Raw genomic sequence first — 27,265 nt, 5'->3', positions numbered from 1 at the left:
TATACATGCAATGGGCTTGGTAGCCCATTGTTACATTCAATATACTTTTGTCATTACATATTGTTATCAGCCTATTTCTGTACTAATTTTCTAACCTTAGGTAATGGTGCAGAGGTGTTGATTTTTGATTGCTTAACCTCCAGGTAATAGCAGAAGATCTCCCGCTATTACAGCTGATCTCCAGACAACAGAGTTCAGTTCACCTGGAGAAAATGGCAGCTTTGGCAATTGGACTCTATGGCATTGATGTCCCTCCCCACCCAAAACCCCACCCTCCTCAGGCTCTACCCCAAAAACATCCCGCCGATTTATTGACTTAATTTATATTCCACCTTCCTCACCAATGAGAACCCGAGGAGGCTTGCGTCATTCTTCTCTCCTCACAACACACACATTCTCCTCACGTCATCTTCTCCTCACTACAACCCTGTGAGGTAGGTTAGGCTGAGAATGAGTGACTGGCCCAAGGTCACCCAGCCAGCTTCCATGGCATGAGTGGGGATTCGAACCTGGTTTTCCCAGACACTAATCCGACACTCTAACTACTACACCACGCTGTCTCTCCATGTTTCCCTTCCCCACCTACCTCACAGGGTGTCTGTTGTGGGGAGGGGAAGGGAAGGTGATTTGTAAGCTGCTTTGATTCTTCCTTAAGTGGTAGAGAAAGTTGGCATATAAAAAACAACTCTTCTTCTTCTTGTAAGGATCAAATGGAGGAGAGGAGAATTATGTCCCCAGTGGGGAGAAAGGTGGGGTATAAATTAATTAAATACATAAAATAAATAAATACATTCCAGATTTCAAGAGAAAAAAATTCTTCTGGGAAATATGGGAACCTACAGGAGGTTGGGGTAACAGTAGAGCTGCCCCTCCCCTGAGCCAGGTGAGAAAACACTCATAGAAATTGTCATAAGGTAGCCATACTGGTGTGTAGTTGTACAGCTAGATATGAGCCCAGTAGCACCTTAGAGACAAAAAGATTTTCGGGGTATGAGCTTTCAAGAATTTGACGAAGGGAGCTTAAGCTCTTGAAAACGTACACCCCAAAAAATATCATTGGTCTCTAAGGTGCTACTGGACTCAAATCTAGCTGTGGAAATTGTGCTAACCCTTTCCCCATGATTGTACTTCCATATTGAGCAAAGCTTCACCTGATACGTGTGTTTTACACTCTGCCTGGAAGCCCTGGAGTGGTGCCGATTAATTGTATTTGACTTATATTGTGTAGATCATGATGGGTAGCCGTGTTAGTCTGTCACTGTCAGTAGAAAAGAGCTAGATTCCAGTAGCACCTTAAAGACTAATGCCAAATAATGCACTTTCAATCCACTTTCAATGTACTTTGCGGCTGGATTTTACTGTGTGAAACAGCAAAATCCACTTGCAAACGATTGTTAAAGTGCATTGAAAGTGGATTGAAAGTGCATTATTTAGGATGTGTGAAAGCACCTTAACAAAATTATATTGTGTAATTTGACTTGACACTCAAGGAGAAAGGTGTACTATAAATAATGTAATAATGAAAATAATGATGATAATCATCATCTTAACCATAATAAATTAGCTTTACAAATAGTTTTTTAAAAAATTGTCAGTGGGATTTCTTCAGAATTTACCCAGGAAGCTGAATCCACTTCTTTTCCACAATCGGCATCAATTCATTTCAGCATTCTTCAAAATGCCGAGTACCCAATTCCAAGACAGCCAAGCTTTCAGGCTTTCTCTACGATTCATATAGTCTTGGCCAACGACCCCAACCTTAGAAGCAAAAAGAGAATTGTCATGCCAGAGATTTGGAAATACACCAAATTGTACATGTTGGGGAGGGGTGGCATCTCTTTGGAAATTGCGCGTTTCCAGGCAGTTGGTTAGATATGTGCGATGGGAGCATGCACAGAGACCCCCGGCCTCTCCTCCCACCAGCTCCTAGAAGCGAATCAAAAGTGTCGTTTGAACCTCTTGGCTGAACATGCCCCAGATAAAGGGGGCAGTGGGATGAAGTGTTTAATTTAGCACCAATTGGATAATCCCCAACAGAAGCTCAACATCCGTGGGGGAAACTACAAAAAAAGAAACCTACTCAAGGGATTTGCCTCTCCGAGCGCCTTAATCCACTTTACAAAGCCCCCCCCCCTTTCTATTCAACAGTGGGTCTAAATTTCTCTCCCTGATCTCCCAACCCTGTCCATCGGGAAATTGCTGGACCCCAGATGTGCTTTCAAAACAGGTCTGTTTGGGGGGGGGGGGATGAGGGGATCTGTCTCTTCTCCTCAATGGAGTCTCATGCTTCCGAGAGTAGACAGAAATTCACTGGGGAATGATTTCCCCAGCAGGGGGAGCTCCACCTGTGGAATGGCTGCCTGCCAAAGTGGGCAGAAGGGGAGGAGTTAAACCTTTTAATTTTTTGCTTTACTTTGAAGCCCGAAAGAGTTTGGCCCGCCTACCTTGGGGGGGGGGGCAGGGGTTGCTTTGAAATTCACCAGATCTCCCCCCCCACACACACACACACACAGACAGGTACCCCAGTCGCGTGGACAGCAGAAGGTGGAGAGGGAGCGGGGGGGGGGGTGAATTTGCAAACACTCCGCCAGGTGCCAAAAGTGTGGATCAAAGGCCTGCTTTGCAATTCTGCCCTGGGAGGGGCGGAGGAACTGAAAAAGATGCATTTTCCCAAGGGAACAAAGCAACCCCCCCTGAACAGCTGGATTGGCAGGAGGGGGCGCAATTTGCTCCTCTCCTCCCCCGCCCCCTCCCCACCAAAGCGAAAGCTGTCGATTTCAAAGGTCCCACGAGGCTTACGCGGGGGGAGGCCTCAATCCACGCCCGTGGCCCCAAGTCCTGGGGAGGCCAAGCCACGGGTGAGGGGGCGGAGCCTATTTATTATTATTATTATTAGCAACAACAATAATAATAATAATAATAAGCATTCACGTATATACCCAGAGGCACACGGGGCTTTTATGCGTTTTGATTGCATTATTTTATCATTTTAATGTTGTTTTCAATTGCTCGAGCGGTTTATGCGCTCCGCCTCGGGTGGAAAGGCGGCATAAAAATGTTTTCAATAAAATAAACCCAATAACAGTACATTCCTAAGGAGAGTTACTCCAGTCTAAGCCCATTCATTTCAGTGGCCTTATACTGGAGTAACTCTCCTTAGGAATGCACTGCCAATGTCGTTCTCTTTCTTCCCCAGCCCCTACGAGTAGATCTACCACCGCAGGTTATCTGGATTTGTGGCTGTATTCCCCTCTCGAATTATTAGCAAAAGAGGGAACAGAGAGGCGAGGATGCATTTTTTTAAAAGCATTTTATTTTTTTTGGGGGGGGGGGAGAAGGGTTACTGACTGGACTAGCCTCCGTCGTCCATTATTTGTGCAATCCCCTTGGGAGTCATTCCTGTCCAGAGGCGTGCGTTGCGCCAGCGTCGTCTGGATGCCGCCCCTGCAAGCGGTAAAATAAAAGGAACAGGACAGCAGAAACTTGCGGGCATCTGCAAGACGCGTGTTGCAATCCGAGCGTGGGTGACGGCGAAGCTGGCGGGAAAACATCGGCTTTTCGCTGTGAGCAGGATTCGAACCTGCGCAGGGAAACCCTATTGGATTTCGAGTCCAACGCCTTAACCACTCGGCCATCACAGCCACCTGCCAATTGCACTTGAGCGCATCTCTTTTGTGCGTCACTCAAGCCGTCTGCCGGGGTCTGGGTTGTACCACTGCAGACTGCAGGTAGAAGCTAGTGCTGCACCATTCAGATTGCAATCCCCCAACATAGAATCAAAGAATCATAGAGTTGGAAGGGACCACCAGGGTCATCTAGTCCAACCTCCTGCACAATGCAGGACATTCACAACTACCTCCCCACACACACACACCCCAGTGACCCCTACTCCATGCCCAGAAGATGGCCAAGATGCCCTCCCTCTTATCATCTGCCTAAGGTCATAGAATCAGCATTGCTGACAGATGGCTATCTAACCTCTTCTTAAAAACCTCCAGGGAAGGAGAGCTTACCACCTCCTGAGGAAATAAGAAACATAGAAAACTAAGAAGACAGGGAGAAATCTAGGCCAGAGTCCTTTTCCTTGGCACCTACATTTCTATGCACAGGGAGGGCGCTTTGGTCATTTTTTCCCCACCTGTGGTGGAGTGGACCTAAGAATAGAACAGCAGAGAATATAAGAGCCCTGCTGGATCCTACCAAGAGGTCATCTAGACCTGTTACTAACAGATGCCCCCATAAAACTCTCAAAGCAAGGGTGGGTCACAAAGACAAAAGCCCCCCCTCAGCTGCTGCCTGGAAGCTACTGGCATCCAAAGGTATACTTCCTCTGAACATGGAAGTTCCATGTTGCCAAAGCCATTCGACTAATAGCCGGTTTATGCCTCAGTTGTTCATCTCTTCTTCCTCTGCCATCTTTCTACCTTATTAAAGACCACCTAGACCTACAATACACAACATTGCCTGAGACCTCTGCCTGAGACCCTGGAGAGCCGCTGTCAGTCTGAGTAGACAATACTGACTTTGATGGACCAAGGGTCTGATTCAGTAGAAGGCAGCTTCATGTGTTCATTGCTTATGACACAAAATAGTTAAGGAAAAGAAGCATGTAAATAACTGGGGCATGTCCTTGAGATGGAATTATGCACACCATACTGTATTATATTAAGAATCAGCATATATCAAGGAGTTAAGCACTTTCAAATTATCTCTTTAAAAAAATATTAAATTTAAAGCAGTTTACACAACAGCATACACCGGAAACAAATCCATCCAACACAAATGATACAATCTTCCCAACAACTAAGACCCACATCAAATACGTCTGCAGCGACCCCTTTTTGGGGTTTTCATAGCAAGAAACTAACAGAGGTGGTTTTGCCAGTGCCTTCCTTGCACAGCAACCCTGGACTTCCTTGGTGGTCTCCCATCCAAATACTAACCAGGGCTGGCCCTGCTTAGCTTCAGAGATCTGGCTAGCCTGGGCCATCCAGGTCAGAACATTTTCAGATATTGGGGGGGGGGGTATTTTAATTAAATTACTTAGTGCTAGTTCATTCATTTATTCATTAATTTACTTTTTTATAGTCCACCTTTCTCTCTGGGACTCAAGGTGGATCACACAGAGTAAGCCAAGCATTGATCAAAAGGCACTCTGTATATGCTCAGGGGCATTGTTCAGTATTTGCCACAAACTAGAAAGCATTTAAAGCTGTATCAAAAACCTGCGTGGGAAGCTGGCCATCTCAGCTGGCAACTTCCCCTTATACCCATCACCATGTCCAAATTGAGGCCCTCCCAATATGGGGTTCCTAACTCCTTAAGGGGTGTTTGGATAGGAATGCACATAAGTACTGAAGGCACTTTTCGGTTTAGAAAAGAGACGAGAGGACTAAGAGTGGACATGGAAGAGGTTTATACAATTATGCACAAGGTGGAGAGAATTGACAAAGAGAGCTTTTTCGCCCTCTCCCCAAATAGTATAACTTGGGGGCATCCAGTGAAGCTGATGGGCAGCAGATTCATGATGATCTGGAGAACCGGGTTTGATTCCCCACTCTTCCACATGAAGCTAGCTGGGTGACCTTGGGCTAGCCACACTCTCTCAGCTCCACTACCTCACAGGGTGTCTGTTGTGGGGAGGGGAAGGGAAAGGTGATTATAAGCTGGTTTGATTCTTCCTTAAGTGGTAGAGAAAGTCAGCATATAAAAACCAACTCTTCTTCTTCTTCGGACTGGGGGAATGTTGTGGGGGAAGCCTGTTCAAAGCAGTGTCCCCAGGCCTCCCTTCCGTTCTCCAACAAAGGCCCCAGATGAGGAGATCGGCCAAGGGTGGTGAGTCACGGACACTGGGACGATTAGTGCTTGGTTTCCACCCCCCCACTAAGACCCCTGGAGAGGGGGTTCCATAGGTTTGCCCCTTCCTTTTAATTAAACCCCCCTCGTGATGTCCCTTGAACACGGGCAGGCTTCACTGCCAGTGCCTAGGAGCTTCAAGGGCTCGGACAGGAGGCCAGAAGCGAGCGGCCCTTTGTTCAAGGCCCTGGCAATATTGGGGGCAGGGGAGGCCATCCGTGGGGCCTTTGTCCTGGGCAATTGTCCCTCCCTGGGATGCGGCCCACCCTCCCCACATCCTCCTCATTCTCATTAGCCACGCATAGCTGCTCCGCTAATCCGTCTCTGCCTCCTTTGGACAATCCTGAAAACCCACAGTCCTCTTTCCTTCTTGCTGGCAAGGCAAGATTTGCACTCAAGGATGGCTGCAGGGGGAGGGGGGGTTGTGCCTGGATGGATGCATAAAAGTGGCACATGCTCAACCAAGGTTCCTCTTTCAAATGGCACCTGGACAGCGGAGGCAGACAAATAGTACCCTCTCAGGATGCCCCAACAGCCCTTCTTTACTAGGTAAAAATTCTGGCTCCTCTCCCTGGGGAACCCTTGCCCAGATTTTGCCCTTATTGAATATAAGAACATACTAGCCCCTCTGGAGCAGTGGCCCCATCCAGTCCAGCATCCTGTCTCACACAGTGGCCAACTGGTTTCTCTGGGGTGCCAACATCAGGGCTCAGAGGCTGAGGCCTTCCCTTGATAAGAACATCAGAAGAGCCCTGCTGGATCAGACCAGTGGGGGTCCATCTAGTCCAGCATCCCGTCTCACATAGCGGCTCGCCAGGTCCAATAACAGGGTACAGGGCACAGATTTCCAGACTACAGAGACCAGTTTGCAGCTTTAGAGGGTAAACTATATGGTACACCCTATATTCTAGTTCCCTCCTCCACAGGCACTGCCTCCAAGTCTCTGAATCTTCCCCAGGGTGTTTATTCCCAGCCAACGCGTCTCCCCCAACCCCATCCCCTTTCTTGATTTGTTTGCAAATATATAGGATCAAGGCCAGAAATTTCCCAGAATAAGAAATCCATATCTTTTTTTAAAGGACAATTCCAGAAACCTTTAAAAGCAGTTGTCAAATGAGAAACACACTCAAGGCGAGTGTTCTTAGGAAAGCAGGGAGGGAGCAATTACGAATGGAACCACCCATCGCCCTCTTTAATTTTTTCCCCGTTTATTGCACAGGCCAGGAATCCAACTGGAGACTCCCATATGGCGGGCCAGGATTCTCCCACCGAACCACCAGGGCTGTGAGGCACATCTGGAGTGCTCTCTTCCCATTGCAAAGCGGGAGCGAGGATAAGGCAGAAGTGGAGCTGGTCCCCACCACATTCTTGAGTGTTTCCTCTCGCCTCCGAGGCCCCCAAGAAGAGCAGAGGCGGCTGCGACCCACAAGAGGGGTGTTGTTTGATGTCTTACTGTGTTATATATGTTAATTTGGTAGGCTATTGCAATGCCCTAGGTGTGCTATATGTGGTATTAGATTTTATCCTGAAATAAATGTATGCATGTTTTGTACTGACATAATTTTTTAGAATTTATAACCTTGGGCCTTGGGTTTTTACTTTTCCCTATATTTTCTTGACCTTTGGGGGGAGGGAGTTGGCCTGAACATCTGCTCCTGGCAAACGCGGCCCATTCCAGACCCTGGGTGAGACCCCCGGGCAAAACGGCTCTGCCCTCTGCTTCTGCCGCCCCCGCCCCCCAGCTCAGCGGGGGTCTCCGGCAGGTGCCCGAGAGTGCGAAGGCTCGTGGGCTGCCGGCTGGGCAGGAGGTGCCAACTCGACCCCTCGGAGCCCCGGATCAAAGGGCAGGCGAGGCGCGGGGGGCAATTGACACCTGGGGGGCAATTGACACCTGGGCGTGTGGAGAGCTTTCCCAGGGCTGTAAAGCGGGAGGGGAGGAGTCGGGCCGAGGGACCCCCGTGGGGGGAGCAGAAGGCAGCGCGGTGGGGTGGGGTAAGGTGGGGGGCGCAGGGAGGAAAGAATAGCAGCAGGAGCAGGCGGGCGGGCCTCTCCAATAACCGAGCCCTGCTTCGCAAATCAGACCCCCGGCTTCATTGGGAGGGGCTCTGGAAAGGGAGCATCATGCCTGCACCCCCAATTGCCAGATGGGCAAAAGGATCAGGGCCACCCTCACATTACAGGATCTTTCACAGTGGGTAGCCGTGTTAGTCTGTCTGCAGTGGTAGAAAAGAGCAAGAGCAAGAGTCCAGTAGCACCTTAAAGACTAACAAAAATATTTTGTGGCAGGGTAGGAGCTTTCGTGAGCCACAGCTCACTTCTTCAGGTAGTAGAAAAGAGCAAGAGTCCAGTAGCACCTTCAAGACTAACAAAGATATTTCCTGGCAGGGTAGGAGCTTTCCTGAGCCACTCTTGCTCTTTTCTACTATTACAGGATCTGTTTAGGAGGGGGAAAATGAATGTTGCATTGGCCGGGAATCGAACCCGGGCCTCCCGCGTGGCAGGCGAGAATTCTACCACTGAACCACCAATGCAGCTGTTTCCTAATGTTCCACCTACGTTTATATTTCCGCGTCCTCCACAGCTGTTTAGAATATTTCGTGTATTTAATGGGCTTACGTCATTCTCCTCTCTTCCAATTTTTTTTCCCTCACAACAACCCTGTGAGGTGGGTTCACCTGCCAGTGCATTTCTATGAAAGAATGGCCTCTTCCAATGCAATGAACTTGGGGCCTCCCGAAGGAAAGGGGCAGGGGCTCTTGCCAGTCTAAAAGTAAGCCCCCCCCCAAAAAAAGCCTAGAGTAGTGGGAGCGGGTCAGAATCATGGAAAGGCGTTCTGCACAGTCTCAGAGACACTCTCTGGGCCCTTCCTTTTGCAGGTCTTTCGCTGTCGCCCCAACCATCCCAGATTCCAGGGTCCCTTTCTGGGACTCAGCCCCCCCCCCCATCCCAGTTCAACGCAGACACCTTTTTACGGCCCTCTCATCCGCTGCAAAAGACTTGCAGACAGCCCCCTGCTCCCCCCCCCACCCACCCCCAAAGGCCCTGGGAAAGCCTGCCGCACGCCCAGGCGCCAGCGGCCCCCCGCGCCCCGCCTGCGCTTTGATCCGCCTCCCAGCGTGCCAAGTTAGCACCTCCCGGGGGAAGGAGGGGGTGTCAACTGCATCTTTGGCCAGGCCCACGAGCCTTCGCGCCCCCCGGCGCCTGCCACCGCCCCCTGCCGAGAGCCGCAACCCGGGCAGCTGGAGAGACACCGAAGGCCAGCTGCATCGAGAAGAAACGTGGTCTGAGCGCGTGCAGAGTTCGCACGATCGAGGAGGGATGCTGGCATTTCCAGGAAGGGCTGAGCCTTGCTGCGGGTCAGCCCACCAGTACAGATGCAGAATTTGTAAAGCCTCTTGGGCATTAATGGTTTGGAATTCCCTGCCTTGTGCAGGGGGCTGGACTAGATGACCCTGGTGGTCCCTTCCAACTCTATGGTTCTGTGAATGTCTTTCCTTATTTTACAGGAGAAGCACCTCTGGAGAACCTCCCGGTGCTGCAAGGGGCAAAAAGAAAACCAACAGACTCTGGTTGCCTGTTTCATCAATGGACAGCCGTCCAGCTGTTCCCCAGGAAGCATTGGTGGTTCAGTGGTAGAATTCTCGCCTGCCACGCGGGAGGCCTGGGTTCGATTCCCGGCCAATGCAACTGTTCTTTTCCTCATTTTGTTCAGCCACATTAACAATTGTTTTGCTTTTCTGCACGTCTACTTCCACGTCCTCCCTTTCTTTGTGTTCCTTTGGAGGGGGGAAAGTGGTAGGTACTGTAGCTACGATGGTCCATAACAATAATATCCAGAAACAAAACGCCAGGTAGTAATTAATACCTTTTATTAAGGCGGATCAAACTAACACAGCACAATGTGTAAGCTTTCACGTTGTCCAGCACTCTTCATCGGGTTGGATAGTGAAAAGAACCAGAAAGCTGGTACGCTGTGTTGTGTTATTCGGGGCTGGACTTAACACAATGTATCGCATGGAATTTGCTTTGGCTTGTTTGTCTATCGCCCCGTTTATTCTCAAATTTGATGGAGAGAGGAAAGTGGAAGAACCAAACTGCAGCTAAAACTATCTGGAAGAATCTTGTTATTCTTTCATGATGCAAACTGTATCCCCCCCCCCCCCTTAAAATGAACAAAAGCAAAAGAAAAAATCCAGTTGCATTGGCCGGGAATCGAACCCGGGCCTCCCGCGTGGCAGGCGAGAATTCTACCACTGAACCACCAATGCACTGCTGAGAACATCTGTCTGCCCATCGCCTGTTGAAGCCAACTTCCCTGGTTCCCTGATGGTGTTTTTACTGTTAATTTCTTTTCTGAAATACCTTCCCGATTCATTTCTCACTCTCAATTTCTGTGCTGTAAGCATGGGCGAAGAAAGGAACTGGATTTATTATTTTGTAAAGTTTTGAAATCATAGAGCCCACCTTTCCTTAGCTTACAAATTATAAACAGGTGAGAAAGGTGTGTGTGGGGGGGTTGGCACCGAAGGTCCAGCCCCGTGCATTTAAGACCAGAACCGGTTTCACCCCCCCCCAACACCTTTCCATTGCACAAGAGCCCCCAATTTCCGGCGTGGCTGTGCCAGGTGGGATTTCTCAGGCCAATATAAGCAGGACCCAAATGGCCATTCACTGTGAGGTGAGAATTCTGGCTTTCCCCTCCCACGGCTGATATGGCCGCTGTAAACCCATGAAACAGCCCCGGGGGGCACAGATTTTCTGAAAGGGAGGCGGGGGTCTGTCCGCCCCGGCATCCGCTCGCCTTTCATGGTGTCTGCGCAAGTCCTTTGCAGAGGCACAAGGAGCCAGCCATTCCCCGCACGTGGCAGGGCCTTTCTCTCCAGAAAGCCCCTTTGCAACCTACTAGTGCCTTTACCAGCACCCTGGGTGCCGCCTTGGCTGCAATCCCCCCCCCATGGTAGGCCTCTGATTCCCCCCCCCCCAATTGACCTGTTGAAGACAAAAGCCCCAACCGTCCATGGGCCTGGGATTATTGCCAGCCCTGCTTCCCCAAAGACAGTCTCTGTTCCTGTGGCTTCATTCGTCAAAAACCCCTGGTGCGCAATAGGACATGGCCTACCTCGCTGGACTGTTGTCAGGGGGCACCCTCCAACTGAGACAGGAGAGGGCAGTTCGGTGTTTCCGGAGCAGGGAAACAGATGGGGTGCCTTTAAGTGTGTGCAGAGTGCTACTCCGGTCACTAAGCAATCCCCACAGCACATCTGGGACTAGGAAGAGGGAATTCCAGAACGGAGTGGGTTGCCCTTGAGAAAGAAAGGGGGCCTTATTCCTAGCTGTTAGGGCCCTGTCCATCCCCCCTTCCTCTTTCCTGCTTCTTCCACCCCAAGCTCTGGGGGCTCCTTTCTCTCCTTCCCCTTTAGAGCATTTTTTCATGTTCCTGACCTGGATGTGTGTGCCGGGGGGGGGGGCATTTTCCATGCCTGGCGGTGCACAGAAATGCTTGGCTTCCTACCCTAGCCATTTTTGTAAAGAGTTATTTATTTAATTCACTTATTCTTTCTCCCCAGTGGCGACCCAAAGCAGATTAACTCCTTCTCTCCTCTATGTTATCCTCACCACAACTCTGTGAGGTAGGTTAGGATGAGTGTGTGTGACTGGGCCAAGCTTGCCTACCCAGCAAGCTTAAGGAGAAGGTCCATGGCTGGGCAGCAGAGCCCCTGCTTGGCATGAGAAGGTCTCTGGTTCCATCCCTGGCATCACCCCTGAAAAAGGATCAGGCACTAGGCGGTGGGAAAGAACTTTCTCTGCCTGACACCCTGGAGAACTGCCAGTCTGAGTAGACAATACTGACCTGAATGGACCAAGGGTCTGGTCCAGTATAAGGCAGCTTCGTGTGTTCATGTGTGCTCAAACGTCCATGGTGGAATGGGGATTCTAACCTCCTCCTGTGAAATGTGTTTCCCTGTGCCTGAAGCCGTTCTCAACAGCAAGAGGCCTGGGTTGCCAGCATTTGTTTTGTTGCAGAGTTCCCGGCCTGTGAAGAAGGAAGCCTGCAGGAAAACCTTTTCCCCCCAGCATGGAGAAATGCACCGATAGGGAAGGGTTCACTACTGATTTTTGTTGACCATTTACCATTAAAAGAGCCCCCCCCCACACACACACACACACCCCAGATCCTCTTGCCAGATATTAAGCCTTGCAAATGTATAATCTTTCCTAGCTCTGGCGAAGCCCCTATTCCACAAAGAAGAAAAGTTGCATCTTGCAAGCGGGGGACGATGCAAAATGCAACTTCTGCCTCCTTTTAAGCTTTGATTAAATTCCACTTTGTAGGGAACCGCTCCACAAAGCCTTGTGTGTGTGGTAAGGGCCGTCAAGTTGCTTCTGACTCATGGCGACCCTATGAATCAAAGTCCTTCAAGATGTCTTATCTTTGACAGCCTTGCTCAGATCTTGCAAATTGAGGGCCGTGGCTTCCGTCATAGAGTCAATCCATCCCTTGTTGGGTCTTCCTCTTTTCCTGCTGCCCTCAACTTTTCCTAGCATGACTGTTTTTTCCAGTGATTCTTGTCTTCTCATAATGTGACCAAAGTAGGACAGCCTCAGTTTAGTCATTTTAGCTTCTAGGGTCAGTTCAGGCTTGATTTGATCTAGAACCCACCGATTTGTTTTCCTGGCGGTCCAGGGTATTCCTAACCCTCTCCTCCATGAATAAATAACAGGGAATACGATGGCATGAATTAACTTAAAGTCTTGGCTTTAATTTGCAATCCCTGATCAATTTTTGCTAAATTCAGCCAATTCTCCCCCCCCCCCCCCAATTGTGTGCGCGCGTCGGTCTTCACACCTCTGGCAGGGGGGCAGCAAATGCCATTTGGGGGAAGAGCCAGAAGGGCCATGAAAGCAGGGGGCGGGGGCCGGGGGGCTGGCCCTCCCTCCTTCCCTCCTCCCGGGGGAAAGGGAAGGCCAGGTGCCGGCCCGGGCCTTCAGAGGCGATGGTGACCACGGAGAGCGCGGAGCCCGGAGGGGTGAGAAAGGTAGCTGGGCGCCCGGAGGGGAGCCGCAGGAGGGCAGGCCCGGCCCGGCCCCCAGCAGGCGCCAGCAGGCGGGAGAGGGGCTCCGGGGACCAGGGGGCTCGCAAGGGCCGGGGCGGTGCATCGGGCTCCCCGGGGCTGGGGGCGAGGCGAGGCGTTGCCGCCGGCTTCCTCCGGGAAAAGGCCGGGTTGCGCGGGGCAGAAGGAGACGCCGGCCCGGCAGCCGTCCTGGCGTGGCGAACTGTCCCGGGGCAACCGGAGCGTTTGCAACTGCAGAGCCTCTTGCAAGCCGCCGGACCGTCCCTCTGCCTTGTGCAAAGGGAGGCGCCGCCGAGTAGCAACCGACTGCCGGCGACCCCGCGGGGTTTTGAAAGCCAGAGGTGGTTGGCCAGTCATGCACGGGAGGTTTGGCCTGGCATTGGCCTCTCTGAGCGCACGGGGCCCCCCACCCGAATTCTCAACACTCCAAAATCAGCCCCCCACGCCGAGGCCATTTGTTGCCCTGGGGAAGGGGCCGTGGCTCAGGGGCAGAGCCTCTGCTTGGCGTGCGGAAGGTCCCACGTTCAATCCCCAGTGGCATCTCCAGTTCAAGGGACCAGGCAGGTAGGGGATGGGAAAGACCCTTTTCTGCCTGAGACCCCGGAGAGCCGCTGCCGGTCTGAGGAGGCAAGACTGACTCGGATGGACCCAGGGTCTGGTTCAGTAGAAGGCAACCTCGGCCATTTAGGCACGGGAGGTTTTGCCTTGGATTTGCCACTCTTTAGAGGCGCCTTTCCCCCATCCAAATTCTCAGCACTCAACAGCAAGCCCCCCCCCCGCCCCTTGCAAGTGTTTTGAGAATTCAGATGGGGGACACGTGCATCGAGAGAGAAGCAAATCCAAGGCCAACCTCCCGGGTTCGTGTGTTCAAGCAGGGACCCGGGGTGACCCCGCTTCGCTTCCCAGAGCTGCCTAGCCCGGGCCACCGGGGGAGGGCGAAAGACATGCGGGGGGGAGGGGAGGGGGTTGGGCGTTGCAACCCGGGCTGACCCCGCTGGAGCCAAGGCGGAGGCTCCGCTCCACCCGCCAGAGGAGAGGCGCGTTCCGTACGACCCCCACGCCTGGCCTGGTCAGTGAGGGCCCCCCCCCTGCAGCTTCCCTCTACCTTCCTGCCCCACATATATGATGAAAAGGCATATGTGTAACTGAGAACGTGTGCGCACACTGACCTGGATTGCTTCGCAGAAGGCTGTAGAGTTGATTGAACCTCCTCAAAGGGCGCTGAAGTGCATTGGGCCTTTATTCCTTCAATGGCCAGCAGGTGGCGCTATTGCTTGACCTTTAAAGGCAGGACCAGCTCAGCCGGTGTTCTTTAAAAGGCCTGGGGCTCCGCCGCAGTTTGAATGGGACGGGGGGGGGGCACGTGGCAGGTGGAGGGGGGCAGTTTGGCTTGCAAGAGCGGGACGCCTGGAGGATCGGGAGATCGCTTCGCCTTGGATGCCGCGCACTAACCAGAGCCGAGCGACCCGCGCAGAGGAAGGCGGGGGCGGGGGCTTGGGCAGGGGGCTGCGGTTGGGCGGCAGGAAGAAGTTGGGCCGGCGCCTTTCCAGCAATTCTGTAATAACGCTGTTTGTTCTGTTTTCTTTCGATCAGGGGAAAAACCATATTTGCCCACCCTCAGGGCTGCCCCTCCTCCGGCTAGCGCGAGGCGTTTGCCCCCCCCCCCCACTCGGGAGGGGGACGGTTCTCCAGGATGCACTGGGGCTCTGCTCAAAGCCCAAGACGGGGGGGGTCGGGAGTGGGTGAGGGGAGGAGGGCAGTTGGAGGAGGGGGGAGCAGATGGGTTTACAGTAGCCAGCTTGCAGGCAGATCGCAGCTCTGGCACCTCTCTGGTTTCCTGCATTGTGCAGGGGGTTGGACTAGATGACCCTGGTGGTCCCTTCTAACTCTATGACCCTTCTAACTCTATGATTCTTGATTCTATGGTTGCAATTTCAGGGGGTCGGAGCGCGCCCCCCCCCCCCCGTAAAGCCTGAGGGGGCATTGGAATGAGAGGAGGCAGGTTCCTGCCCCAAGGGTCTCCCATTTGAAACACCCAAGACCACTGAGAGGGGGCAAAGATGGCAAGCAGGGTTGCCCACCTCCAGCTGGGGCCTGGAGATCTTTTGGAATTACAAGGGATCTCCAGACTCCAGCAATCAGTTCCCCTGGAGAAAATGTCTGGTTGGAACGTGGACTGTAGGGCGCTATACCCTGCTGAAGTCCCTCCTCAAACCCCGCCCTCCTTAGGCTTCACCTCCAAATCTCCAGGAATTTCTGAAGCAGGAGTTGGGAACCCTAAGGGCAAGTGTGCGTCTTTTAGTTATAATTGGGGGTTATCGAGTAGGTTTTTCAGAAGATGTGTGCATTGCTAACATTCAAATGCAAAATGCTGGGTCTGGAATTCTTTTGGGAAGTCACAAGCCCCTCTTATAAGCCCACCTCCCTACACACACACACAGTTTTGAGAGAGAGGTTCTGAAGTGCAGGGAGAGCATCTGTCAGGTTTAACTCCAAGTTGTTCTAAATGAGTCATTTTCTGGAGGGGGCTCCAAACAACTGATAGGTTGCCAACCTCCAGGCGGGGGCTGGGGACCGCCTGGAATTTCAGCTGATCTCCAGACAGAGATCAGTTCCCCGGGAGACAAATGGCTACTTTGGAGGGTGGAGCCTGCTGAAATTATACCCTGCTGAAATTCCTCCCCACCCCCCCCACCCCCGGCCCAGGATGCCGCCACCCCCAAACTCCAGGAATTTCCCTATTCCTAACGCTAAATCTATTGATGGACTTTTGACCAAAAAGTATTCTCACAAATAAAAACGGGAGCATTTTCTATGTTGCGTTTTCAAAGGAAGACCTCCAGGGCAAGATCGGCTCCCTGCTCTGTGAGGTAGTGCATTATTCTGCCTGCGCATGTGCCAGGTTAGCCCCCCATGCAGGGGTCAACCCCCCATTGTTTCTCTGTTCAGATGCTGAAGCCCTTAGTGGAGAAACGGCGGAGGGACCGTATCAATAGAAGCCTGGAAGAACTTCGCCTCCTCCTCCTGCAGAGAACCCACTGCCAGGTCAGTGAGGGGGGGCCCCCTGCAGCTTCCCTCTACCTTCCTGCCCCACATATATGATGAAAAGGCATGTGTAACTGAGAATGTGTGTGTACACTGACCTGGATTGCTTTGCAGAAGGCTTTAGAGTTGATTGAACCTCCTCAAAGGGCTCTGAAGTGCATTGTGCCTTTATTTCTTCAATGGCCAGCAGGTGGCACTATTGCTTGACCTTTAAAGGCATGACCAGCTCAGCCAGTGTTCTTTAAAAGGCAGAGAAATGGGTGGCTCTGGGCATTTGATCCATTTTTTCCTCCGTGGTTACAGCAGGCCTGTCACAGCTTTGAACTCAGACCTCCCCGGCTGTAAGCGAGTGCCTCTCAGTGGTGCGTGGGACATTTGAGGTTGGTGGCAACAGATGCGGGGAGCCACACTTCAGTGGCAGTGTCAATCCGGGCAGGAGGTGAAGGGGCTGCCAGCTCTCTTTGGAGCAAACCTCCACTTGGCTACTAAGTTGGCTTGCCTCATGGGAATTTGAGCAATTAAATTTATGGGAACCAGCCAATCCTGCCCCTGTAGTATGCAAGTTTTAAAGTTATGCAGAACTCTTGCTTTAAATGAATGCAAAAGAGGAGGGAGAAAAGACCCCTGACAACTGTTTTGCTCAAATCGCACAATGCCTTCATTTCTAAACACCGCAGCTGTTGGCACACTGATTGACCATCTGCTTGAGCATTCAGGTTTCTAATCTCAAGATTTTTGCCAGTGAAGACAAGGTTCTGCCTGACACGTGCCAAGGTTTGGTTGGGCCTGTTTTTTACATGGTGGTGGAAAGTGTTGTCAAGCCACAGTGGACCTGTGGCGAGCACAGAGGGTTTTCCAGAATAGAGACATTCAGGGGTGGTTTGGCACTGCCTGCCTCTGTGTAGCAACCCTGGACTTCCTTGGTGGGCTTCCCTTCAAGTCCTAACTAGGACTGACCCTGCTTAGCTTCTGAGATCTACATGGTCTGTTTTAAACCAGCTGCACACATGGTGCAGTTTAGCTATGTGTGGTGTAGTAGTCAGGAGAGGTGGACTCTAATCCGGAGGAACCGGGCTTGATTCCCCCCTCCTCCACATGAGCGGGAGACCCTAATCTGGTGAACCAGGTTTGTTTCTCTCCTCCTACACATGCAGACCTTGGGCTAGTCACAGTTCTCTCTGAACTCTCAGCCTTACCTACCTCACCAGGTGTTTGTTGTGGGGAGGGGAGAAGAAGGTGATTGTAAGCTGGTTTGATTCTCCTTAAAAGGTAAAGAAAGATGGCATATAAAAACCAACTCTTCTTCTTCCTCCACCGGTCCCCCAGGCCCCACATCCTGTCTCCCATGGTGGCCAACCAGATGCCCTGGAAAGCTCATAGCAAGGGCACAGAGGCCAAAGATTCCCTGTTGTTCCCTCCAGCAATTGGCATTCAGAGGTACACTGCCTCTGCACATGGAGGCTCTTTTTCGGTACCAGTGCTGATCGCTTGCATGCACTCCTGTCCCTTCCCAGCAAATTTTTCCCTTCAGCCACCCTCTCGGACATCTTTCTTTACAGACTCTGAAGAACCCCAAAGTGGAGAAAGCGGAGATACTGGAGATCGCAGTAGGATACCTACGAGAGATGAACTCTGCTAAACCCCAGGGTACAACTGACCGGCGTGGTGAGGGTGGGGAGGGAATGTATGTGTATGGCAGGATCTGGGCCATCAGGGTGGTGAGTTGGGGATGAATCTTTGCACCAAGGTAAAAAAAAAAGAGGGATAGAGAGGGAATTAAAACTCATTCTGCTTCTTTCGTACCTCAACGGGTGAAGGGGGAGAAGTGTCTTCCGGCAAGTCTGTCTCTTTATAAACACACAGGTGAAAAGTAGCCCCAGGGGTTTAGCCGGGCTTCCTCCTGGAAAGACCCCCTGACAGGCTCCACTCTGACATGATTGTTTCGCTAGTGCCAGCACCCAAAGGCGCTATCTGCACAAGCGTGTCCCTCACAGGAGGAGCCGTCGTGGTTTGGAGTGGTGGACTCTGATCTGGAAAACCAGGTTTGATTCACCATTCCTCCACATGAGTGGCGGAGGCTAACCTGGTGAACTGGATTTGTTTCCCCACTCCTCCACATGAAGCCAGCTGGGTGACCTTGGGCAAGTCACTCTCTTTCAGCCCCACCTACCTCGCAGGGTGTCTGTTGTGGGGAGGGGAAGGGAAGGTGATTGTAAGCCAGTTTGATTCAGCCTTAAATGGTAGAGAAAGTCGGCAGATAAAAACCAACTCTTCTTCAAAGCTGAATGTGTGAATTGCCTCGTGCTTGAGCTGGCGAGGGGATTTCCAAAAAGCTTTTGACAAAGTCCCCCACCAAAGACTGCTAAGCAAACTTCATAGTCACGGGATAAGAGGACAAGTCCTCTTATGGATTGAGAGCTGGCTGAAAAATAGGAAGCAGAGAGTAGGAATCAATGGTCAGTTCTCACAATGGCGGGATGTGAGCAGTGGGGTGCCTCAGGGGTCTGTGTTGGGACCGGTGCTTTTCAACCTGTTCATCAATGACCGGGAGTTGGGGTTAAACAGTGAAGTAGCCAAGTTTGCAGATGACACCAAATTATTTAGCGCGGTTAAAACAAAATCGGACTGTGAAGAGCTCCAGAAGGATCTCTGCATACTGGAAGAATGGGCATTAAAATGGCAAATGAGATTCAACGTAAGTGTAAAGTGATGCATATTGGGACAAAAAATCCCAACTTCACATATACACTGATGGGATCTGTGGTGGCAGCGACAGACCAAGAAAGGGATCTTGGGGTGGTAGTGGATAGCTCAATGAAGATGTCAACCCAGTGTGCGGCTGCTGTAAAAAAGGCAAATTCCATGCTGGCCATAATTAGACGAGGAATAGAGAATAAAACTGCTGATATCATACTGCCCTTGTACAAATCTGTGGTGAGACCACACTTGGAATACTGTGTACAGTTCTGGTCACCATACCTAAAAAAGGATATCGCAGAGCTTAAGAAGGTGCAGAAAAGAGCGACCAAAATGATTAGGGGACTAGAGCAACTGTCCTATGGGGAGCGGTTAAGACCCTTAGGGCTGTTTAGCTTGGAAAGAAGGCGGATGAGGGGAGATATGATAGAGGTCTATAAAATTATGCATGGTTTGGAGAGAGTGGACAGGGAGTGGACTAGAACACGGGGTCATCTGTTAAAGCTGGAGGGTGAGAGATTCAAAACAGATGAAGCATTTTTTCACACAATGCATAGTTAAATTGTGGAACTCCCTGCCCCAGGATGTGGTGATGGCTGCCAGCTTGGAGGGCTTTAAGAGGGGAGTGGACATATTCATGGAGGAGAGGGGTATTCATGGCTGTTAGAATGGATATTCATCATGCTGCATACCTATTCTCTCTAGTATCAGAGGAGCATGCCTATTATTTTGGATGCGGTGCAACTCAGGCAGGATGGTGTTGCAGCAGTCGTCTTGCTTATGGGCTTCCTAGAGGCACCTGGTTGGCCACTGTGTGAACAGACTGCTGGACTTGATGGGCCTTGGTCTGATCCAGCAGGGCCTTTCTTATGTTCTTATGGAATGCACACACTCCACCGATCTGCAGCGGGAGTCCCGCAGCCGCGAGTACCTGTTTGTTAACCCGTTTTTAAAAATGCACCCAACTCCAAAAAACCATCCAACAGGCAGCCATTGCTCTCTAGAAATAGGCAGGGCTGGTTCCGACGGTTTCTGCCTGGTCGGCTCTCTTCCCCGCTCTCAAATTTCCCTTTTTCAGGCGCTGACCTCCCGGAAGACGGGACCCTGCAGACCTGCTACATGATGGGATTCCGGGAATGTCTCCTCGGCCTGGCGGCTTTCATCCAGCAGGCCCACCCTTCCGTCCAGAGCCACCTGCTCGACACCTTGCACCTGTACCTCGCGTCCAAGCCGGAGCCCCGCAGCCACGACTGGAGCTGCGGGTCGCTCTCTCCGAGCTCTTCCTTGGGGGAGACGCCTCCGAGGACCCCGGAGGCCTTCTGCTCCCCTCTGAAGCAGACCGACGAACCGTTGCGCAGCCCGGACCCGCCTCGCGCCATCGGGGGACCACTCGGGAGCCAGCAGAGACACACCCACCAGGGCACGGCCTCCCCCAAACGGATGCCCCCACCACAGGCCTACTGGAGACCTTGGCCCTAGACCCAAGCAGATAAACACTCCCCTCGAGGCCAAACAGGAGGGGATTTTTTTTTTTTTTTTTTGTACATAAATCCTGTAAAAATCTGTGAGTAATGGGATTGCAGCAGGGGTCTTTGAAATGTATAATGTTGTGGAGATTAAACATTCTCCCTTCTGAGAAAAGTAGATGGTTTCTGAGCAGCTAGTATGCGGGCCCTCAATGTGGTGTCCAAGGGCGCCGTGGTACCCGCTGACCTCTTCCCTGTTTTTAGAAAGTGTGTGTGTGTGGGGGGGGGGTTTTGCCCAGCAGAGCTTCTGATTGGTCATTAGAGATTTGACCGGCTGTGCAGATTTTAAAAAAATGATGCTTTGGCAACAGCTGCCACCACGCTGTGACCGAAGGTAAGCTACAGTGGGCCGCGCCCACCCCACCCGTGTCAAAATTTTAAAGATGCCCACAGGCTCAGAAAGGTTGGGGTGGGGAACCCCTGATCTTGTGGCTTGGAATGAGGTGGGGGTTTCTTTTTTCCAAAGCCCCAACAGGCCTCTAAAACGAACTGAAAGGATCCATAATTGGAGTTTGGCGTTCCCAGGTAAGTAACGGACGGGGTGTTTGTGAGCAGTGCTACCAGCTCTTCCCCTGAGCCTGTGCCTTCAAGGGCTGCGCGGGAGGGAGAAATCCAGAGAGTGCCGCTTTTCCCAGCAGCACGGATTGGCAGTGGGAAAAGCTGCACTCCTGGCACATCTCCCGCGGCCTGTATAGGGTTTGGAGCCTCTTCTAGTAAAGGACTTTGCAACCTGGAAGGTGAGGAACACACCAAGTGCCTTGGTTCGTTTTTTGGCGGTCTGGTAAGCTGTACATTAACTGCACCCTAGAGAGATGTCACGTTTTAGCCCATTTTCCATGCAACCACAGACCTTATTACTGTGTATGCTGAGCTACTACCAAGAGATTGAGGCTAGGCCCCATTAGAAACGCTGGAGTGGAACATGCTGTCTGGGCACACAGCATGTGAGCAACTGGATTTCCCATACGCCTGTATATATCTCGTATCCAACATAGAATTTTGAGTGCGCGAGTGTTTGATTGCGTGCTTGAATTTCCATATTTGTGCGAATGCCAATGTATATGAATACCTGTCCTGTTTGCGGTTAAAATCACAGCAAATAAAATGTTTTTTCCCTTTCAGCTCCAATAAAAAAGTTTTAATCTCCCCTTTTCTTTGATTTATGTTCAAAATTTCTTATATATTAATTTTTTTAGTTATGGCTTATACTTGGGTTTTCCTTTTAAAAAATAGTGCTTGCAGAGGGATTTCTTCTGTCATATCTGTATGTGTAATGTAATAAAATATATATCCATTTTAAATCCCGTGTTTGTATTTATTGCTAGCACACAGAGGAAACAATTTCTAAGGACGAAACGTTCCCCCCTCCCATGAGGATAAATCAAAGAATGATGCTGCCTTATCAGCCCCTTGGTCCATCACGGTCAGTATTGCCTACTCAGACTGGCAGCTGCTCTCCAGGGTCCCAGGGTGAGGTCCTTCACATCACCTACTGCCTGGTCCTTTTATCTGGAAATGCTGAGGGTTGAACCTGGGACCTTCTGCATGCCAAACAGATGCTCTGCCACTGAGCCATGGCCTCTCCTCTCAAATATATTTTTTCTCTGTGCGTTTCTTGAGAAGGGGTGTGTGTGAATTACAGAATTGTTGTGGGCAAGTTGGGGTGCCCTTCACATCACATTGACTGGGGACACACACACCCAACCTCACTCCCTGGCCTCCCATTAAAGGACTGCAGGTGAAAAGGAGGCCTTACTCTCGCAGCCCTGCCATGCAGCTGCCCTTCACAGTAAGCAACACTGCAATACTGTATTTCGTTAGTTCATTTATAGCCTGCCTTTTCACTGAGACTCAGCTTGATGCAGTGGTTAAGAGTGGTGGACTCTAATCTGCAGAACCCAGTTCACACATTTCCCCACAAAGTTCCTTTACGTTAAGAATTGGCTATAAGAGGGGGAAAACAGTGGGTTCCAGATCAAATCAAGCCTGAACTGACCCTACAAGCTAAAATGACTAAACTGAGGCTGTCGTACTTTGGTCACATTATGGGAAGACGCAAGTCACTGGAAAAGACAATCATGCTGGGGAAAGTTGAAGGCAGCAGGAAAAGGGGAAGAGAGAAGAAGAGTTGGTTTTTATATGCTGACTTTCTCTACCACTTAAGGGAGACTCAAACCGGCTTACAATCACCTTCCCCTCCCCACAACAGACACCCTATGAGGTAGGTGGGGCTGAGAGAGTGTGACTAGCCCAAGGTCACCCAGCTGGCTCCATGTGGAGGAGTGAGGAATCAAATCCAATTCTCCAGATTAGCCTCCGCAGCAGCTCATGTGGAGGAGTGGGGAGTCAAACCTGGTTCTCCAGATCAGTGTCTTCCAAAGGACCCAAGTCCACACAATTGCTTTTGTGAGGTACAAGTCATACCCCCCCCAAAAAAAACAGTATCACCATTCAGTTTTTGCAAGCTGTGCTCATCCAACTTACTGGTTCCCCTCTACCCCACCGAGGGCCAGTAAGGGCCAACTTACACACACCCTTTTCTGAGGCGGGAGAGCTGTCCTGAAGCATTTTCCATCCTTGCAACCCCCAACATGATTATTTTCACCCAGTCTGGGAAAATGAGCTAATCTTGGCCACTGCAGAATTGGGAAACCAACTGATGTTCCCGGATGTGGTAGCAGGGATTTACCACTGGCTACCATTCACGAGAAAATGGAGGGGAAATGAGCCCTTTTTGAAATCTTTCATCTTTCCATCTCAACATTAGGAAGAATTTTCTAACAGAGGGGTTCCTCAGTGAAAAAAAGGCTTCCTCGGGAGGTGTTGAGCTCTCCTTCCCTGGAGGTTTTTAAGAAGAGGCTAGATGGCCATCTGTCAGCAATGCTGATTCTTATGACCTTAGGCAGTTCATGAGAGGGAGGGCATCTTGGACATCTTCTGGGCATGGAGTAGGGGTCACTGGGAGGTAGTTTTGAATTTCCTGCATTGTGCAGGGGGTTGGACTAGATGACCCTGGTGGTCAACTCTATGATTCTATTCTATGTCCACATCAGTTGTGAGAACAGGCCCTGAGGGTGCCTCAGATATGAATGGTCAGCATGGCCCTTTGGCTCCACCAAACCACCCTATCTCAAGTCAAGTGAGTTTATTTGTATGGCCATAGGCCATTCCAAAGTATCCCAAAATATTTACAAAAATTCTAAGAACCACCCTATCTGTTTCATGCTACACTGGCCAGGTAGGCACAGAGGGAGTCCCGGACCCTCTCAGACCGGGCCGCAGGCTTGATTCGAGAGTCTGGCCTCTGGAGGGGCTGTTCGAAGGTGGCGGCCAGCTGCTTGGCCTCGGCCTCCCACGTCTCCTCATAGGCCTCCCCTTTCTCCTCACAGATGTTGTGCAAGACACAGCAGGCGGAGATGAGGCGGGGGAGATTCTCCACGGCGCAATCGTTGCGGCCCGTCAGGCAACGCCACCGGCCCTTCAGCCTGCCGAAGGCCTCCTCCAGTGGCCCCTGGCACCTCTTCAAGGTGGCGTTGAAGAGCTCCTTGCTGTCGTCCAGATCTGCTGTGTAAGGAACCATCAGCCACGGGAGAAGGGGGTAAGCAGGGCCACCCAGGATGACCCTGGGGACAAACACCCCATTGATGTCCAAAGCACCCGGCGCGAAGAGAGTCCCTTCCTGCCCTTTAGTGAACAAGGTGGACTTGTTGAAGATCTTGGCTTCGTGGGTTTTTCCTGGCCAGCCAGCGCTCAGGTGGGTGAATTTGCCCCGGTGGTCCACCAACGCTTGTAGCGCCATGGAGTAGTAGCCCTTGGAGTTGACGTACTCAGCAGCCTGGTGTGGTGGGCACAAAATGGGCATGTGGGTGGTGCCCACCACGCCGGCGCAGTTGGGGAAGCCCATCCTCTCGAACCCATCCACAATTTCGGTCAGGCCGCTGCCTACGGTCACCGTGATGCGCATCAGCACGCGCTGGATGGCCCGGCAGACTTCCAGCACCACCGAGCCGGCGGTGGATCTGCCCACGCCGAACTGGTTGCCCACGTCGCGGTAGCAGACGGAGGTGGCCAGCTTCCACAGCGCGATGGCCACACGCTTCTCCACGCTCAGGGGGACCCTCATCCGCGTCTTCTGGCGCTGCAGGGCCGGAGAGAGCCGGGCACACAGCTCCAGGAAAGTGGCCTTGCGCATCCGGAAGTTCTGGAGCCACTGGCCGTCGTCCCACGTCTCCAGGACCGTGCGGTCCCACCACGCGGTGCTTCGGGGCCGCGCCCAGAAGCGCCTCTCGACCGACCGGAGGCGGCCGCCACGCCGAACGCCAGCAGTGGAAGCCTGCCTGGGAACCAAGACCTCCTCTTCCTCCTCCTCCTCTTCCTCCTCCTCCTCGGATTCTTCCTCCTCTTCTTCCTCGCATCTTCGCTGCTGCAAGGTGTGTAAGAAGGCCCACCGCCGTCGGGAAGCCGCTGCTGCTGCCGCCTCGCTGCTGGCTCTCAGGTACTCCATCATCAGCGTCCCAGACTGCACTATGCACAAGATGGCGGCTTCTTTCTGGGTGGGATCCATGCTTTACTAATAAGGAGAGCAAGACAGGAAGAGACAGGTTGGCTTCCATTTTGACAAGCACCCATGAAGTAAATGCAGACAATTGGGGGGGGGGGGGCAGGAAGCAATATCCAGAGTCGCAGGAGAATCTAAGGTCTTCCTTTGTGCAGAATCTCTGACCTGTTTGGGGTCTCCCACAATCCTCAGCTCCCAAATGCACAAAGCAGGGGTCTGGAAGGGGGGCAAACCACAAGTCCCAATGGCAACCATGAATGCTCTTATGGTGCCCTCGTGTGGCCAGCAGCTGGGAAGACAAGTCAGCTTGCCGGCAAAGAAACTCGCGAAACCTTTAGACCAGGGGCGCCCAATCTTTTTGTCCCTGTGGGCACTTCTGCCCATCTGACACAGGGCGGTGGGCACAACCTCAAAACGGCTGCTAGAGGAGGAGGAGGGGCCAACCACAAAATGGCTGGCAGAGGAGGTATGGCCCCTTCCCACTCTAAAAGTCTATGAGGCAGAGCCACACAGGATATTCACAATTACCTTCCCCCAACACTCCTAGTGACCCCCTACTCCATGCCCAGAAGATGGCCCAAAAAACAAAAAGAAAACAGACAAACAAAAAAATCCTCCCCAGGATCCCTGGCCAATCTGGCCTGGATGAAAATCGCTTCCTGACCCCAAAGTGGTGATCAGCATTTCCCTGGGCATGTAAGAGAGGGCCACAAGGGCCCTGTGGCAGGGAGTTCCACCATTCCACTATGCACTGTGTGAAGAAGTACTTCCTGGCTTTTGTCCTGAATCTCCTACCCTTCCGCTTTGGCAGATGACCCTGGGTTCTAGCGTTATAGGAGACAGAGAAAAGCAATAGGAACACCTCAACCCTCTTTGCTGCAGGGCGCCCTTCTATGGGATGCGCAGAGGTGCAAAGTGGATCTTTCCCCTGGGCCTGGCTGGCACAGAATCGACACATTTGGCAAGCGCTCTCCGGAGCTAACTGGCTGACAGATTTGGAGTTGGCAAGCACACCCATTGCCCCTGCAGTCAGATTGGCTCCCGCCCCACACACTGGAATTTTCGCCCCTTGAAGACTGTGTCTCACCCAGGCCGCCTCTGCAACATGCAGATAATTATACCAACCTTGCAGGGGTGTTGTGAAGAAGCTGAAATGCTCATATTTTCAATAGCATGCAATGTCTTTTCTTAAAACACCATTTTAAATCAAAATTGAAATTAAAGCCTTGTGTCGCTTTCAACCCACCTTGTCCTAGCTCTCTCCCCTCTCCCTCCTACTTTAAGCGAAGGCTGCAGCAGCTCAAATAATAGAACCATAGAGCTGGAAGGGACCACCAGGGTCATCTAGTCCAACCCCCTGCACAATGCAGGAATTTCACAACTACCTCCCCCCAGGGACCCCTACGCCATGCCCAGAAGATGGCCAAGGTGCGCAAACAAACCTGGCGCCGGTTCATGCAGCTGCCTTCCGGGAAACCCTCCCGCTGCCTTCCTGGAGGGTTGGGGCTGGGGCAGGGGACAGGAAAGGGGCGCGTTTGGGAGGGTCCCCAGAAAGAAAACTGTGGCTGGGGAGGGGAGAGGGGGGCAATGACGCGGGCGTGAGAGGGTTAACACGGATTAGCCCCTCCAAGGGGGGGGAAGGGGGGAGGGGGGTTGAAGTGTCAAGGGTTGGAAGCAGCGCGCGCCACCCCGTTCCTTTGTTCCCCGCTACGGAACGTCAGCGGGCAAAGGAACAGGAAATGCAAAATAGAGGCTGCAACATCGAGACTCCCATTGGCTGTTGGAGTTCCCGCCTTTTTTCCCGCCTCCATTCACAACCAGAGATGAATGGCCGTTAACCCTTTAGCAACAGAGGTTCCATGGTGTAATGGTTAGCACTCTGGACTCTGAATCCACCGATCCGGGTTCAAATCTCGGTGGAACCTTAAGTGAATCTCCCCCCCCCCCCCGGGTATCCTTATAAATAAGAGGCGCTTCTGGAGCTCCAAAGAATTTTCTCTTGGACAAATGAAGAAGAATTGTTTTTTATATGCTGACTTTCTCTGCCACTAAAGGAAGAATCAAACCGGTTTACAATCCCCCTTGCCTTCCCCTCCCCCACAACAGACACCCTGTGAGGCAGTTGGGGCTGAGAGAGCTGTGACTAGCCCAAGGTCACCCAGCTGGCTTCATGTGGAGGAGTGGGGAAACAAACCCAGTTCACCAGATTAGAGTCTGCCGCTCACAAGGAGAGGTAAGGGAATGAACCCACTTCTCCGGATTAGAGTCCGCCGCTCATGTGGCGGAGTTGGGAATCAAACCTGGTTCACCACGTTATAGTCTGCCGCTCATGTGGAGGAATGGGGAATCAAACCCAGTTCTCCAGATTAGAGTCCGCCACTCCTAACCACTACACCATGCTGGGTAATATCATTGAATCATTATAACCTTAAAACATCCCAGAGGTTGGCCACCCTGTGGGGGTGTACAGTAGCAAGGGAGAGTTCTAAAAACACTCCTTCCATGTACTA

General features: G+C 51.9%; 2 protein-coding genes and 5 non-coding genes across 7 annotated transcripts; 3 read left to right on the top strand and 4 right to left on the bottom strand.

Annotated features, from left to right (window-relative positions):
• Nucleotides 1-3,559: 3,559 nt before the first annotated feature.
• TRNAS-CGA (transfer RNA serine (anticodon CGA)) lies at nt 3,560-3,641 on the bottom strand. The gene has a single exon. It is a non-coding gene; the product is annotated as a tRNA-Ser (tRNA).
• Nucleotides 3,642-8,316: 4,675 nt separating this feature from the next.
• TRNAG-GCC (transfer RNA glycine (anticodon GCC)) lies at nt 8,317-8,387 on the bottom strand. The gene has a single exon. It is a non-coding gene; the product is annotated as a tRNA-Gly (tRNA).
• A 1,084-nt stretch (nt 8,388-9,471) lies between these two features.
• On the top strand, nt 9,472-9,542 carry TRNAG-GCC (transfer RNA glycine (anticodon GCC)). The gene has a single exon. It is a non-coding gene; the product is annotated as a tRNA-Gly (tRNA).
• Nucleotides 9,543-10,053: 511 nt separating this feature from the next.
• TRNAG-GCC (transfer RNA glycine (anticodon GCC)) lies at nt 10,054-10,124 on the bottom strand. Its single transcript has one exon. It is a non-coding gene; the product is annotated as a tRNA-Gly (tRNA).
• Nucleotides 10,125-12,838: 2,714 nt separating this feature from the next.
• Nucleotides 12,839-20,150, top strand: HES7 (hes family bHLH transcription factor 7). Its single transcript, XM_056863884.1, has 4 exons — nt 12,839-12,893; nt 15,879-15,974; nt 17,534-17,621; nt 19,750-20,150. The coding sequence occupies exons 1-4, from the start codon at nt 12,852-12,854 to the stop codon at nt 20,148-20,150; spliced, it is 627 nt and encodes a 208-aa protein (XP_056719862.1). The 5' UTR covers nt 12,839-12,851.
• Nucleotides 20,151-23,417: 3,267 nt separating this feature from the next.
• On the bottom strand, nt 23,418-24,761 carry LOC130489841 (uncharacterized). The gene is made up of 2 exons (XM_056863636.1): nt 24,646-24,761; nt 23,418-24,534 (listed from the first exon to the last, which is right to left on the bottom strand). The coding sequence occupies exons 1-2, from the start codon at nt 24,759-24,761 to the stop codon at nt 23,418-23,420; spliced, it is 1,233 nt and encodes a 410-aa protein (XP_056719614.1).
• A 1,847-nt stretch (nt 24,762-26,608) lies between these two features.
• Nucleotides 26,609-26,680, top strand: TRNAQ-CUG (transfer RNA glutamine (anticodon CUG)). The gene has a single exon. It is a non-coding gene; the product is annotated as a tRNA-Gln (tRNA).
• The last annotated feature ends 585 nt before the right edge of the window (nt 26,681-27,265 follow it).

This window comes from Euleptes europaea, chromosome 18 (genome assembly GCF_029931775.1).
Source record: "Euleptes europaea isolate rEulEur1 chromosome 18, rEulEur1.hap1, whole genome shotgun sequence".
NCBI lineage: Eukaryota > Metazoa > Chordata > Lepidosauria > Squamata > Sphaerodactylidae > Euleptes > Euleptes europaea.
The sequence above is the reverse complement of the archived record's forward strand: the minus strand, read 5'-3'. Positions and strand labels throughout refer to the sequence as shown.

What these genes read in the sequence shown, in the direction of transcription:
- HES7 (XM_056863884.1), top strand. Translation starts at nt 12,852, where the DNA reads ATGGTGACCACGGAGAGCGCGGAGCCCGGAGGGGTGAGAAAG. An exon ending in AGCCCGGAGGGGTGAGAAAG is followed by an intron (nt 12,894 to 15,878) that starts GTAGCTGGGCGC and finishes TTCTCTGTTCAG; the next exon opens with ATGCTGAAGCCCTTAGTGGA. An exon ending in GAACTCTGCTAAACCCCAGG is followed by an intron (nt 17,622 to 19,749) that starts GTACAACTGACC and finishes TCCCTTTTTCAG; the next exon opens with GCGCTGACCTCCCGGAAGAC.
- LOC130489841 (XM_056863636.1), bottom strand. Translation starts at nt 24,761, where the DNA reads ATGGATCCCACCCAGAAAGAAGCCGCCATCTTGTGCATAGTGCAGTCT. An exon ending in GCAGCGGCTTCCCGACGGCG is followed by an intron (nt 24,535 to 24,645) that starts GTGGGCCTTCTT and finishes CTTGGTTCCCAG; the next exon opens with GCAGGCTTCCACTGCTGGCG.